Genomic DNA, 14,752 nt, shown 5'->3' on the forward strand with positions numbered 1-14,752 from the left:
ATAACTAATGAGAACCTACTGTATAGCACAGGGAACTCTACTCAGTGCTCTGTGGTGACCTAAATGGGAAGGAAATCCAAAAAAGAAGGGATATATGTACACGTATGGCTGAATCACTTTGCTGTGTAGCAGAAACTGACACAGCAGTGTAAAGCAACTATACTCCAATTAAAAAAAAAAAGTCCTGGACCAGAATTGTAAATATACCTCAGGCTGGAAAACTGGAGAGCAAGGAAATCAGAATTGTAATCTGTCCCCCACATACTCACACAGGTCACTGGAACTAGGCTACTCTTCTCAAGATGGTGGGGGGTGGAGGAATACCTAATGCTTAAGACTGTGCTTGGGAAATACATTCATGAACTCCCTTCTCTGAAGGGGGAGTTTTTCACTTGGCCAGTTCTTTGTTGTTGTCCATTTGTTTACACGTTATTGTGGGAAAAGTTGAATATATAGAAAAGCAAACCTAAAACTCGAACTTCAACAATTATCAATCCATGGCCAGGTTTGTTTCATCTGTATCCCCACCCATTTCCCCCATCCTGTATTAATTTGAAGCAAATGCCAGGCATCCTATTATTTCATTGGTAAATATCTCAGTATGACTCTAAAAGATTAGAACTCTTTTAAATACACACACACACAATTACCACAATTTAAAAATTAATAATTCCTATGTCCATCACACATGAATGGGTAAACAAAATGTGCAATATACTTACAATGGAATACTCTTCAGCCTTTTTTAAGATAGCCTCCGTTTTTGTTATATCACTGGTTGTTTTTTATTTTTTAGATTTCACATATAAGTGATGATATACAGTAGTTGTCTTTCTCCATCTGATTTATTTCACTAAGCATAAAACCCTCCAGGTCCATCCATGTTGTTCAAATGGCAAAATTTCATTCCTTTTTATGCTGAGTAGTATTCCGTTGCATATATATAGCACATCTTTATCCATTGGTCTGTTGATGTACCCTTAGGTTGTTTCCATATATTGGCAATTGTAAATAATGCTGCTATGAACATCGGGGTGCATGTATCTTTTCGAATTAGTGTTTTCATTTTCTTTGGATATATACCCAGAAGAGGAATTGCCAGATCGTATGGTAGTTCTAGTTTTAATTTTTTGAGGAACCTCCATAATGTTTTCCACAGTGGCTTCATCAATTTACGTTCCCGCCAACAGTGTGCAAGGGTTCCCTTTCTCTACATCCTCACCAACATTTGTTATTTGTGGTCATTTTGATGATAGCCATTCTGACAGGTGTGAGGTGATATCACATTACGATTTTGATTTGCATTTCTCTGATGATTAGTGATGTTGAGCATCTTTTATGTGCCTGTTGGCTATCTGTATGTCTTCTTTGGAAAAATGTCTATTCAGGTCTTTTGCCCATTTTTTAATCAAGTTGTTTGGGTTTTTTTGATATTAAGTTGTATGAGCTCTTTTTGTATTTTGGATATTAACCCCTTATCGGTCATATCCTTTGCAAATATATTCTCCTATTCAGTAGGTTGTCTTTTCATTCTATGGATGGTTTTCTTTGCTCTGTAAAAGCTGTTAAGTTTAATTAGGTCCCATTTGTTTATTTGTGCTTTTGTTTCCTTTGCCTTAGGACAGCGGTCCGCAACCTTTTTGACACCAGGGACCGGCTTCGTGGAAGACAATTTTTCCACGAGGGGCGGGGGACGGTTCAGGCGGTAATGCGAGCCATGGGGAGCAGCAGATGAAGCTTCGTTCTTTCGCCTGCCATTCACCTCCTGTTGTGCGGCCCCAGGGGTTGGGGACCCCTGCCTTAGGAGACAGATCCAAAAAAATACTGCTACAATTTATGTCAAAGACTGTTCGAAGTAGCCTTTTTTAAGGCAGAATTTTAAGGAAATTCTAACACATGCTACAACATGGATGAACCTTGAGGACATCTGCTCAATGAAATGAACCAGTCACAAAAAGACAAATGTGGTATGATTCCACTTATATGAGGTTCCTGGAGTAGTCAAAAATCATAGAGACAGAAAGTAGCTTGGTTGCCAGGGAATGGGGGGAACGGAGAACGGAGTTGTTTAGTGGGTACAGAGTTTCAGTTTTGCAACAGGAAAACAATTGTGGAGATTGGTTCCACTTGTAACAATGTGAATGTACTTACTACTACTTAACTGTACACTTAAAAATGATTAAGGTGGGGCTTCCCTGGTGACGCAGTGGTTGAGGGTACGCCTGCCGATACAGAGGACACGGGTTTGTGCCCCGGTCCGGAAGGATCCCACATGCCGCGGAGCGGCTGGGCGCGTGAGCCATGGCCGCTGAGCCTGCGCTCCGTAACAGGAGAGGCCACAGCAGTGAGAGGCCGGCGTACCGCAAAAAAAAAAAAAAAAAAAAAAAAAAAGATTAAGGTGGTAAATTTTGTTTGTCTAGCACAACTAAAATTTTTTAAGCTTAACAATTTCTTAATCTCATGAACTATCCAGTCCCCAAATTTCCAATTCTTATAAACGTCAAAAAATTTTCTCCACTGTGTTTGTTTGAGGATCTAAAGAAAATCCGCAAGTTGCCATGGGTTGTTTTTTAGGTCGTTTTTAATCTATAGGTTCCCCTTCCCCCCTTGCTTGCAATTTATTTGAAGAAACAAGGTCGTCAGACTGTGGTCTCTCACAGCCTAGATTCTGCTCCCTGCATCCCGTGGTGTCCTTTAATAGTTTCCTCCGTCCCCTGTATTCCCTGTAAATTGGTAGGTGGACACAGAGGGCCTGGGCTAGTTTTGATGTGGACTCACAAGGAGATTAAAGACATCCATGTACGCGGGGCCAACCCTGCAGAACCAGAAAAGGTGAGACTAAACCACCAGCCGAGCTGCTTAGAGTGACAAAGACGCGGTGTACTGGCCTAGATCAGGAACCCACAAAACCGAGGGAGGAGAAAAGGAAGCGGGGCGGGACTACGTGGGGAAAGCCCTTTGTCCGGTTTCCAAACGCCTTATCGAGTTACGAAATAAACAGTCAGCGGGGAGGGCGGGGCCTTTGTCCGGAAGTGACGCTAGCGCGGCCGGCAGCTGAGTAACAGTGGAGGTGGGGCGACACATAGACTGGCTGCTTCGAGGTCGTACTTCCGATTATCGCCGTGGGAGACGCGCCTTGTAGAGTCGGGAGTAGGTGGCACCCGCTAGGGTCTCCGGTGACCCCGACCGCGGTGGCGGCCCCGCGGGCGGGATGTTCCGGGGTTTGAGCAGTTGGTTTGGCTTGGAGCAGCCGGAGGCGGGTGACCGGCAGTACCAGGGAGACGGACAGCCCAAGGGAGACGCTCCACCCGAGCAGCGCTCCGAGGCGGTGGCGGAGTCCGTGGAAGGGGAGCTACAAGAAGCCGGGGACCAGGAGCTCCTTCACCAGGCCAAAGGCCTCGGCAGTGAGTCTCCCCCGGCCTCCGGGACCACAGAGTTTCGGAGAGCGCCCGCATCCCACCTCCTGGGCGTGGGCCACCAATGGTCGGGGGTGTGGGGTGGGGAGAGGAAGGTGTGTCTGTCGTTGGTGAGGATCTGGGCAAGGCCGAAGCCTCATCTAGCAGTCAAATCCTGTGCCTGAAGTTCCTAGTGACATGTCACTCTTTGCAGAGTGTGTCAACGTTGGGAGCAGGGCCGCAGTAAAGCAGTGGGGCTCCACGTCTTTAGGTTTGACGAGGTATCTGTTTTGTTCAACTCACCAACTTTCATCTCCACCGCCTTCCGCCCAGAGGACAGGGGACGTTGAGGAGCTCGAGTGCCTTTTTGCCCTTAGGTCAGAATGTGTCGTCCCAAGTAAATTGAGGAGGAGTTATTAGGGCCTATGGCAGGCAGGCTCATGTCCTTTTAGGTGCATTGGGATCTTTTTCCTTAAGGCGGGAAGGTAGTTGCCAGTTATTGTCTGTGTTGCAAGTTTCAGCACTAGATGTTTTGTGAACGATTCATCTCTTTAAACACCCCAGTGAGTTGGGAGAACGAGCACAGAGTTAGCGGCCCAAAGTTATGCTGATAGTAAATGGTAGAAGGGAAATTTGAACCTGGGGCTGTCTAATTTCAAAGCCCATGCTCTTTCCCAGCTTACAGTCTAGTTCAGGAGGAGGGTATAAATAATAGGCATGCGGAATAAACACATGCTGTAGTAATTCTGCTCCTGGAGAGATCTTGGCAGGCTTAAATAGTCAAAGAAAACGTCTTTAAGAAGGTGGCCCTAAAGCAGACAACACTACAAGTGAGAGATTAAATTTTGCAAGCAATTTTAAAGAATTTACTTTAAGACACTACAAGGCAAGAGCACAGGACAGGCTGGAGCCTGAGAGTGGAGAAACACATACTTGAATAAGAAAGGCTCTAACGTTCAAAAAGTTTACTGTGGGGTGGAGAGGCAGGGAGAACAGGCATAATCTCAAATCATGGCAGTACACAATCTAAGCCCCAAGCCTCCAAACAGTGTACAAGAGAAATAAAACTAAGTGCTATGCAATGAAATCACTAGAGGGAACAGCTATTTCCTGTGTGGAAAACTGGGGAGAAACGAGCTTGGAATATTCAAGAGATGTAAGGAGGTGAAGTTGACTAGAGCAGAGAGGCTATGTTAGGTAGCTGGGATAAATAAAAGTGGGACCACCTTAGGAAAAGCTGGGTATGATTGTTTCCTTGATTTCATAGAACATGGAGAATCATTTTCGTTTATCTTCAGAGGAGTATCAAAAGTGGCTTCTTAAAGCTTAGGGCTTTATTGAAATCTCATGTTTATATTTCGTAATAAAGACCCCCAAATATTTTTTTAATGTTTTCGATATGGATGTCTACTTCGGAGCTTAACGCTGCCATCCCTTTCTTTCCTCACCAGACTCTCTTTCTCTCTCTTTTTAAAAAATATTTATTTATTTATTTGGCTGCACCGGGTCTTAGTTGCAGCATGCAGGATCTTTAGTTGCGGCATGCGGGATTAGTTACAGCGCGGGATCTAGTTCCCTGACCAGGGATCGAACCCGGGCCCCCTGCACTGGGAGCGCAGAGTCTTAGCCACTGGAATACCAGGGAAGTCTGCCTCCCCAGACTCTTGAGGTTGGGTAGGCTAAGGTTAGATGGAAGTACTTCCCCACCCACACACACACTGTGAATACAAAGTTTCCAAAGAAATTAGAGCTCTTTTGGCTCCGAAATTTGATTTAAAAAAGATGTAAAGGTCCTAGTTTGTACACAACCCCTCAAAAAGACAAGAGATGATTAAATACTTTTTATTTCTACATAGTGATCCTAAGAGGTATATTTAGAAAGACCCATCTCTGTTTTGAAAAGTGAAGTTAAACATCTCTGTGCCTGATTCCCACTGAGTAGATTCATTTCTTTGGCCTTTTAAAAATCTACATGGAGGGACTTCCCTGGTGGTCCAGTGGTTAAGAATCCGCCTGCCAATGCAGGGGACACAGGTTCGAGCCCTGGTCCGGGAAGATCCCACATTGCCGCGGAGCAACTAAGCCCCTGCTCCACAACTACTGAACCTGCGCTCTAGAACCCACGAGCCGGGGCACCTAGAGCCCGTGCTCCACAACAAGAGAAGCCACCACAATGAGAAGCCCCGCGGACCGCAACGAAGAGTAGCCCCCGCTCGCTGCAACTAGAGAAAGCCAGCACGCAGCAACGAAGATCCAACGCAGCCAAAAATAAATAATAAAAATAAATTAATTTAAAAAAAAGAAATATTTGGAAAGCACAGTGTTTCTTAAAATAATAATAATAAAATCTACATGGAATTTCCTGGGGCCCCATTTGTTCTGTAAACTTTTGCTGAGTGCCTCCCTTCAAGATTGGATCATAAATACTTCTGGTTCACGAGGTGACCTATTTCTTTTTTTTTTTTAACATCTTAATTGGGGTATAATTGCTTTACAATGGTGTGTTAGTTTCTGCTTTATAACAAAGTGAATCAGTTATACATATGTTCCCATATCTCTTCCCTCTTGCGTCTCCCTCCCTCCCACCCTCCCTATCCCACCCCTCCAGGCGATCAACGGTGACCTATTTCTACATTTAGGCAGCTTTATAAATTAGGCACCAGTTAGGAGTGGCTGACACCCAGGCCTATATTCCACTTCCTAACCCCAAATTAAACCTTATCCTTGGCTCTCCCTCCTGATGAACTTAGGACTTGCTGTGATCACAGAAGGAGGGCAGTTTATTAGGAAAGTCACTGAAGAGCTTCTCCCTACCTCCCAAGGCCTCATACCCCAGAGTAACTTCTTATTCAGCGCAGATTGGTTAGTTGGTTTTTGTTAAAGTCCAGTTATCTATACTCTTATCTATACTCTTTCTCTAAAACAAACCCATACCTCTGAGAGTGTAGTATGAGTCATTCCACAGCTTAAATAAGTGGGAGGGTGGCCAGAGATAAGCTTTGGCTTTTTCAAAACTGTCCCTAAGGCCAGTCCGTGCCCAGGAATGGAGGAAGGGCCACCTCCTCTTCCTTCTCCTTTGAAAAATGCTATTAGTGTTTTCAGTAGAGCTGTGTTAATTAGACCATCCTCTTTTTCTATAGGGAAAGTGCATTTCAAGTTCTAGATGCCTCACTTGCTTAGTTTACAACTAAGGACTCCAAAAGTTAGTTGTGTATGTAGGAAAATATATGTCTGCTTTGATATAGAAGTAAAATACCCAGTTCGGTTCTGATGAGAGACCCAGGTTTACCATGAGGAGGGCAGTGCAGATGGTCAAGAGCTTGGGTCCCATGGCTTGTGAACAATACTAAAAAGAACAGGGGATTTTAGCTTCAAGAAGAAGAAACTTTAGGGGCATCGCTCAACATTTTTAAAGGTTTTTTGGTAGAAAAGAAGTCATTTTATGTTACTTAAGATCTAAGTCTGAGAGGTAGAAATGACAAGGGATGTGAAAAGGATTTTCTAATTAGAGATGGATAACAATAATAATTGTCTGCCCTTCGAAGTCATGTGCTCCCCATCCCTAGAAGTGGGGCTACCTGGATAGGAGGCTGAATAAGGTAAGTGCTAAAGTCCCTTCCAACACGAAGATTCTAAAATTGTGTGAAATATATAGTATTTTTGAAAAATTAACCAGCCTTTTCATAAGAATATTAATTTTCTAAAGCTGCCTTAAAAACCACTGTCTCTGTATTATTTTCCTATTCTAGAAGCAAGCCTTAAACTCTACCTTCCTCTATTTACTCTGATAAATTTACTCTTTTTCTGACCTTTTGAAAACCTTCCCGCTTTTCTTTACCTTTACCATCCATTCAGTTCTGCAGGCCCTTGTCACTTGCTCATCTGACGTGAGGCAATGTGGGATTGGGGCACCAGCTTGCCATTTAGAGGCAGGTAGCCTGTGTTTGAATTCCCTATACTACTTATTGTCTTTATTGTGATGTCATTTGCAAATGACAGTAAGTCCAACAAACAGGCTTAAACAGAAAGGACCTTTGTTGTTTGTGTCAGGGGTCGCCAAGACCACCCCCAGGTTTGCTGAGCGCCTACCAAAATTGGGGTTTCTTTAGGTAGGAGGAAGCAGATAGGCTCTTGGCTAGGCAGTCAGCCAGGTCTGCCCCACCTTCATGGACAAATCATTTATCCTCTGTGTGCCTTGGCTTCCCTACCTGTAAACCGGGCTACTTATACCCACTCTTCCTGGGATGGTTGTGGCATGATGAAAATGAAGGTAAAGGGTTAGCGGTCTGCCCCCTCCTTCCATAAAGTTGCTGCGTCTACTCACGTTTTACTTAGACTTGCTTTTCTTTGGTTGCCACTTCAGTTCAGACCCTCTCCCCTTGTGCCTAAGTCTCTGAAGTGGATATTGTACTCCTGTTACTTCCTGTTAACTCTTATCTGTGTCTCAGTTTTTCTAACCACTTCATAAAAACTGTCTTTAACTTGGTGTCAGCTGACCTCTTCTGCACAATAGCAGACTTCTGGTCTTTTTGAGCGTCCTACCTGAAAACCTCTTGTCCTGCTCTCCCACCACCCACTCCTCTGACTTCAGAATTTCTAATTACTCTTGGGAGACATCCCTCCCTTCTGGGGTGCCTCAGTTTAATGAATAATCTAGCTCCTCTTGTTGTCTTTGAATCCTTTTTCGTTGGTTTGTTTGTTGAGAAATGGATATCCCTTGAGGGCGAGAACTGTGCTTTCTCAGGACTTCCCTGGCTGTCCAGTGGTTAGGACTCAGCACTTCCACTGCAGGGGGCCTGGGTTCGATCCCTGGTTGGGGAACTAAGATCCCACAAGCCATGTGGTGTGGCCAAAAAAAAAAAAAAAGACGAATCTAATTCAAAAGGTATTCCTGAGAAAATCTTACAGGGAACCCTGCTCTTTTAGAAGTTTGGATTTATCTATCTGCAGAGAATATTTTTAGGAAGTAGTGTGGCTGTCTACCCATTTTATCATACCACTCTGGGTAAATAGGCTAGTCACAACCAAAGGGAAATCAGGGATCTCCCTAAAGCTCAGCGTTTATGTCACTCCCCATTCATGCATTTAGCGAGTACTTACTGGTCACTCTCTGGGGATACACTGGTGAATCAGACAGCCTTGATCCCTGCCCCAGTGGGGCTTAGGATGGGTCTTCAGTCTAGCTGAGAGGACACATTCACCAGGTAATGGATAGAGTGTCATAGATGTTGTTGATCTGGCACCGCAGGTGGTGAGGGAACACCTCTTGGGGACACCTACGCTGGCCAAGGAGCCGGGGACCATTTCTTGAGAAGTGATGTGTAAGCAGAGGCTCACAGCATGCGTAGAGTTAGCCAGGAAAAGAAAGGGCTGATAAAAGTGTTTCAAACCAAGGAATAACATATTTGGGGCCTCCTTGGAGATACTCGAGAATTTCTTGTGGTCCTACGAGTGTAGAATAGGAGGAGGAGGATGACAGGAATGAGCCCAGAGACAAGGAGCTTCCTGAGATAGTCACAGTGGGTGTTGATACCAGGAACAGATGAACGCCTTCAGACGCAGTGGGAGAAAGGAGACTGTTTAATGCTAAAGGAGGTGATAAGTGGTAGACATGGTCCTTCGGATCAGGAGATAGTACTTCTGCTCCCAGGTAGCAGTACGAATCTCCTGATTTTCTGTGGCACCACCCATTTAATCAGGGGTGCCAGGCTCCCTGGGCCGTTCTTAGCGGGGTCTTCTCCCTGCCTGAGTGTTGTGAGTCAGCCCACCTGCCCCCTCAGCACGGGCAAGTAGCAGAGGCAAGTCTGCCCTAACTTACAGAGCATTTTCTGTGGGATGAGATTTGAAGGCCAGTTGCCCGGAGCATCCCCCACTACAACCTGCCTGAGGTCGCTTCCTGCAGCCCAGATTCTGTAGAATGTGGACTTTGAAATGATGTTTGTCTAGAAATACACCTTCATATCATAGTGCAAAAAGAGCCTTGATACAAATGTCTTTTCAGGTCTTTAGAAAAGTTAATTTTGTGTTTTCGTTTTGTCTTGTGAAGTTCGTATGTTCCGGTTTGAATTTCGTTCTATATATTTGCTTATTATTAGTGAAGAGATTTATATTAGGGCTTGCCAAGATTTCTATTTATTAAAAAATCCCCCAGATTTATCATGGGATGAGTTAATCTAGGAGAGGAGGGGCTTTTTTCCTTCTTTTTTGATCAAGAGGGAAGGAGAAAATAAAGATGGGATACTTAGGGTCTAGGAAGGAAAGAAAGTAAAAAGTAGCCTTGATCTTATTGTAAAGTAGGCGGGGAGATAACTTGCTGAGATAAGTTAGAACTAGAGACTGGAGAAGGGCAAGATAAGTTTGAAACAGCTACTGGGGTGAACTGGGGACTATGCTAACAGTCTTTGAAAGCAATGAATTAAAGGCCCAGTATGGATGGCCTGTCCACTGAGAAAGTGGAGTACTGTCAGTGCTTCTCGCTCATTGTTTCAAGTCCTCATTAACAAGGAACATGCCCTACGGTTTAAGAGTCTTACAAGCACTTATTAAGGGAGAAATCACAAATACAATAACCACTGTACCGGAATGGAGCATAGACTCTTTTTTATTCTTTGCAGACTATCTATTTAACTTTGCAACTGCTGCTACAAAAAAGATAACTGAATCAGTTGCTGAAACAGCACAAACAATAAAGAAATCAGTAGAAGAAGGAAAGATAGATGACATCATTGATAAGGTACATTTAAATATCTTTTGGAAATAGAAGTTTATGAAATTCATTAGCAGCTAATATAATTGTCCCTTCTTACGAACTTTATTAACCCAAGCAGGGTATCATATTCTGATAAATATCACATTCTTGGGGTTTTTTCTCTCTTTTTTGTATAATAAGTAGCTATAAGTTACCTGATTTAAATAACCTTTGTTTTTGTTTTAATATATTCTAAAATACATTGATACTTTTGGGTAATAGTAAGCTTTTCATATTGTGAGTTTAATTTTCAACTATAACGATTTCAGAATACATTTATGCCTTTGTATCATTTGGGTAAGTTTTAAAAGTCCTAGACCAATAGGAACAACCCTTTTAAGACACTAAGGGGTGAGTTTGTTCATTGTTTGCAGTGATGGGGTACAGGCCTAGGGAATTTCATTTATGTTGGTAACTATTTGAACTAAGGAGGTCATCAGTTAAACTTTAGATAGCTTATTATTTAGATATTTTCGTTGTGTGTACTATTTGTTAGAATGAGATTTGACCTGTCTTTTATTGTTTTATGGAATAAAACAAAAATTCAGTTTTTAACTCATTTTATTTTTGCATTTGAAAAGATCATCTGTCATAAAGGCAGCTGAACACTTAGAGTTCGGAAATGTCGAAGATCCCCTCTTATTGGGAAAGGGAAGAAGTATCACTTTTTTAGTCTCTTTGTTTGAAGAAAATGAATAAAATATCTCAAATAGACTTCACAAGTCTTGAACGTAATTCTTATCTAATAATAAGCTTTTAAAAGTAATATAACTGTATGTATTTTTTAACAGACAATTATAGGAGATTTTCAGAAGGAACAGAAAAAATTTGTTGAGGAGCAGCATACCAAAAAATCAGGTATGGTACAGGTTTATACGTGACCTACTCGCCTGCCAAATTTTATTGAACACCGGTTATGTGCTAGACACCCCGCTAAGGCTCTGAGAATACAAAAATGTCTAAGTTACGCCCTCATCTTTCAGGTAGCACAAAGACTAGTGGGGACAAACCTATAAACCTTCAGGGTTTAAAGGAAGGAAGGAAATAGTTCCTGGCGGCTATGATGGTGGGTGAGGTAGCCCTTCTGGGGAGCTGGCTCTGACAGAGAAAGAGTGAGCTTTTATTTCTTATTTTATTACAGGTCCAGCACAGTGTCTGATGCACACCTAATAGGCACTTAGCAAATGTTGGCTCCCTTCCCATTCTGTTCAGAAGAAAAAACAAAAGAACTTTCCAGGGAAGTGACAGAGGGCCGTGAAAAGTCACGGGGAGTTTGGGAACTTACTCAATACATTTCTTTACTGACAAATGCTTATTTAAATGTTTGCAGTTGCAAGATCTCAAAATGCCTGCTTTTACTGTTTGGTGGTGTGCAGACACAAAACTGGCCTCATGTATTTGAATTTGGCAAAAGTAGTGTAAAATACTTAAGTTTGTTTGAGCAGTACCACAGATTCAAACAGAACTAGTTAGTCCTGTGGTAAGTTCCCATCAGGCATTGTTGCTCCTAAGTACTCAAAAGTGGGAAGTAGCTCTTTGGGACAAATAAAGTACTGTACAGGTTAGCATAACTTAGTGATTCGTGGGAAGCACTAAAGTTGACCCTGGCTCAGAGACTTGGTATAGGAGCTCGTTGGTGCCTCTGAGATGGGAACTGTGGAAGGAGTGGGGGTGAAAGATTTGGAGGCAGGTTCACTTTTTTTTTTTTAATTGAGCGAAAGATTCTTTAAATTCTTTAGTGTTTTACAGTTTTCAAAAGTTTCACACACTTGATTTTGTATAATCCCATAATAACCCTTTTTTTACCCCTTCTCCTATATTGCCCCTCCCCCCTCCACTGGTAACCACTAGCTTGTTCTCTCTATCTGTGAGTCTGCTTCTTTTTTGTTATATTCACTAGTTTGTTGTATTTTTTAGATTCCACATATAAGTGATCTACAGTATTTGTCTTTCTCTGTCTGACTTATTTCACTTAGCATAATGCCCTCCAAGTCCATCCATGTTGTTGCAAATGCAGAATTTCATTGTTAATGGCTGAGTAGTATTCCTGTGTGTGTGTGTGTGTGTGCATACACATATATGAGTATATATATATACACCACATCTTCTTTATCCATTCATCTGTTGATGGACATTTAGATTGCTTCCATGTCTTGGCTACTGTAAATAGCGCTGCAATGAATATAAGGGTGCATGTATCTTTTTGAATTAGTGGTTTTGTTTTTTTCAGATATATACCCAGGAATGGAATTGCTTGAGGTGCTTATTAGACATCTGGTGAGAGGAACATGTACAAAGTCAAGGAAGGGAACAAAGGTGGCATATCGGGAAAATCCATTCCTCAGTCGCACTAGCCACATTTTAAGTGCCTGGTCACTACATAGGGCTAGTGGCTCCCATGTTGGACAGTGCAGATATAGAGCATTTCCATCACTGCAGAAAGTTCTGTTGGGCAGCACTGCTTTAAATTAATGGAATGGGGTTCAGCAGCAGTTTAGTCCTGTTTGAAGCATGGAGGAGAATTCTGTCTGCTGATGCAGATTGTTAGTCAAGTCATGTAAAAACCATGAGAGTAGGTGAGCTTCTCAGTGAAGAGCGTGTCCAGCGTGAACAGTGCTGAGTAGAGATCTCCAGTGTTGAGGGGACGGGGAAGAATGGAAGGAGTCGGCAGTTTCTGAGAGCCTGCTGGGCACTTTATATACAACATCTCCTTCAATAAAAGGAAGGATCAGCAAGGTTAAGTAATTTGCTGAGGGTTGCTCAGCTAGTAAGTGATGAAACACATCTGCCGTTAAAACCAGTGCCCATTTACTTGAGAGAGAGAACAGCTAGGAGAGAAAAGCAATGAAAGCACAGAGAGGGAAGAATTTTAAGGACAGCAAGGTCAGGTGAGTTCCATTTACAGTGGCCATGAGGAAAGGCACGTGCATCACTTCCCTTAACGGTCACAGTAACTCTCTGAAGTACTTCCTATTATTTCCATTTTCCAGATAAGGAAACTGGCCTAGGGAGAAAAGAACTAAGAAATATCCATGGGATTGGGCAAGCAGGAGGTTATTGGTCACCCTAAAAAGAACCATCTTAGAGGAACAGGGAGATGGGGGGGTGTCTCCTCCATACCAGTAGCTTGGGCCTTGGGAGGACCTCATTATTCTAGGGTAAGTGGCACGAGTAGAGGCTGCCCAAGGTGAATAGACTGAAAATGGAGACCAAAATGTTAAACAGTGTAAGAAAAAAGTTTTGAAGGGGCTTTACCCTAACTTTTTAAAAAGTATGAGAATATGTTAATTTTACCTTATAATTAACAGAATTTGGATTATAATTGCCACCATTTGCTTGTTTAGGATGAGCCAAAGAATGAACCAGATGCCTGTCCATGTGTCCATCCATCCATCCATGCAGATAACTTTTCTATCAGTTGGTACCCAATAGGATATGTCTTCCATTTGAGTTTTGAAGAATAGTAAAAGGCACTATTTCTGCAAAAATATGAGGACCCTCTGCATTTGCTGTCTTCCGTGCTGACCACCCAGCTCCACAGCCTTAGCCATGCCCTCGGCTCAGACAGTAGAGCTGCTCAGACAGTAGAGCTGCTCAGACACACACACACACACACACACACACACACACACACACACACACACACACACACACACACACACTCACTCACTCACTCACTCACTCACTCACTCACTCACTCACTCACTCACAATTCCATGGGACTCGCCTCTCCAGGTGGTTACTGTTTGTCGTGTGGCATTATAATCCTGCTGAGTTGTAATCATCTCTTTCTTGTGAGCCCCAGATGATGCAGGCTGCGTGTTAGTTGTCTTTGCATCCCCAGCTTTTTGCTTCTGAAGACTTAATGGAGGATTTGATCCCAGCCCTTTTGTTTACTGCTTCCAATTTGCCCTTTTCTTTCTTCATTTGCTTTCACTCCTGACAACCTTTTTCTCAGTTCCTAAGCCCTTATCTTGCAACCTCCTTATCACTTTGTGTCATGAATCAAGTACAGTAACTTTTTATAAAGGCTTTTTATTTGGAAATAATTTCCATGTACAGAAAAATTACAATAAAAGTAGTACAGAGAACACCCGTATACCCTCCACCTAGATTGTTATAGTCCCTTTGCCTTATCATTTACGTTCTCTGTCTCACTCTGTGTCTTTTTTTTCCGTTCCATTCAGTGTGCATTTCCTAAGAAGTAGGGATATTCTCTTACATAATCACCAGTGGTACAGTTACCAGCTTTAGGAAATTTAACATTGATATAATATTCATAGTCTAATTTTGTCACTTGACCCAGCAATGTCCTTTATACATTTTCCCCCTCAGTACAGCATCCAGTCCTGGGTACAGTACTGCACTTTTTGTCATGTCTCTTAGCCTCCTATAATCTGGAACATTTTCACAGCCTTTCTTCATCTTTTATGACATTAATGTTTTTGAAGAATACTCCCCCCTCCTTTTTTTAACTAGACCATTTCTCATTTGGGCTTTGTCTGATATTTCCTCGTGATTAGATTCAGGTTATTCATTCTTGGCCAGAATACTACATAGATGATGTGTCCTTCTCGGGCTATTGCATCTGGAGGCCCACAATGGCCAT

At 42.7% G+C, this 14,752-nt stretch overlaps 1 protein-coding gene across 1 annotated transcript in view; it reads left to right on the top strand.

Moving 5' to 3' along the window:
- The first annotated feature begins 3,080 nt into the window (after window positions 1–3,080).
- SYAP1 (synapse associated protein 1) overlaps window positions 3,081–14,752 on the top strand; it is a 31,475-nt gene continuing 19,803 nt past the window's right edge. The window contains exons 1-3 of the mRNA XM_082681256.1: window positions 3,081–3,404; window positions 10,010–10,128; window positions 10,935–11,001. Coding sequence (XP_082537382.1) covers window positions 3,212–3,404; window positions 10,010–10,128; window positions 10,935–11,001 — 379 coding nt within the window. The 5' untranslated portion in view covers window positions 3,081–3,211. The remainder of the gene's footprint in view (window positions 3,405–10,009; window positions 10,129–10,934; window positions 11,002–14,752) is intronic.

Source organism: Grampus griseus (assembly GCF_964374135.1).
Source record: "Grampus griseus genome assembly, chromosome: X".
Lineage (NCBI taxonomy): Eukaryota > Metazoa > Chordata > Mammalia > Artiodactyla > Delphinidae > Grampus > Grampus griseus.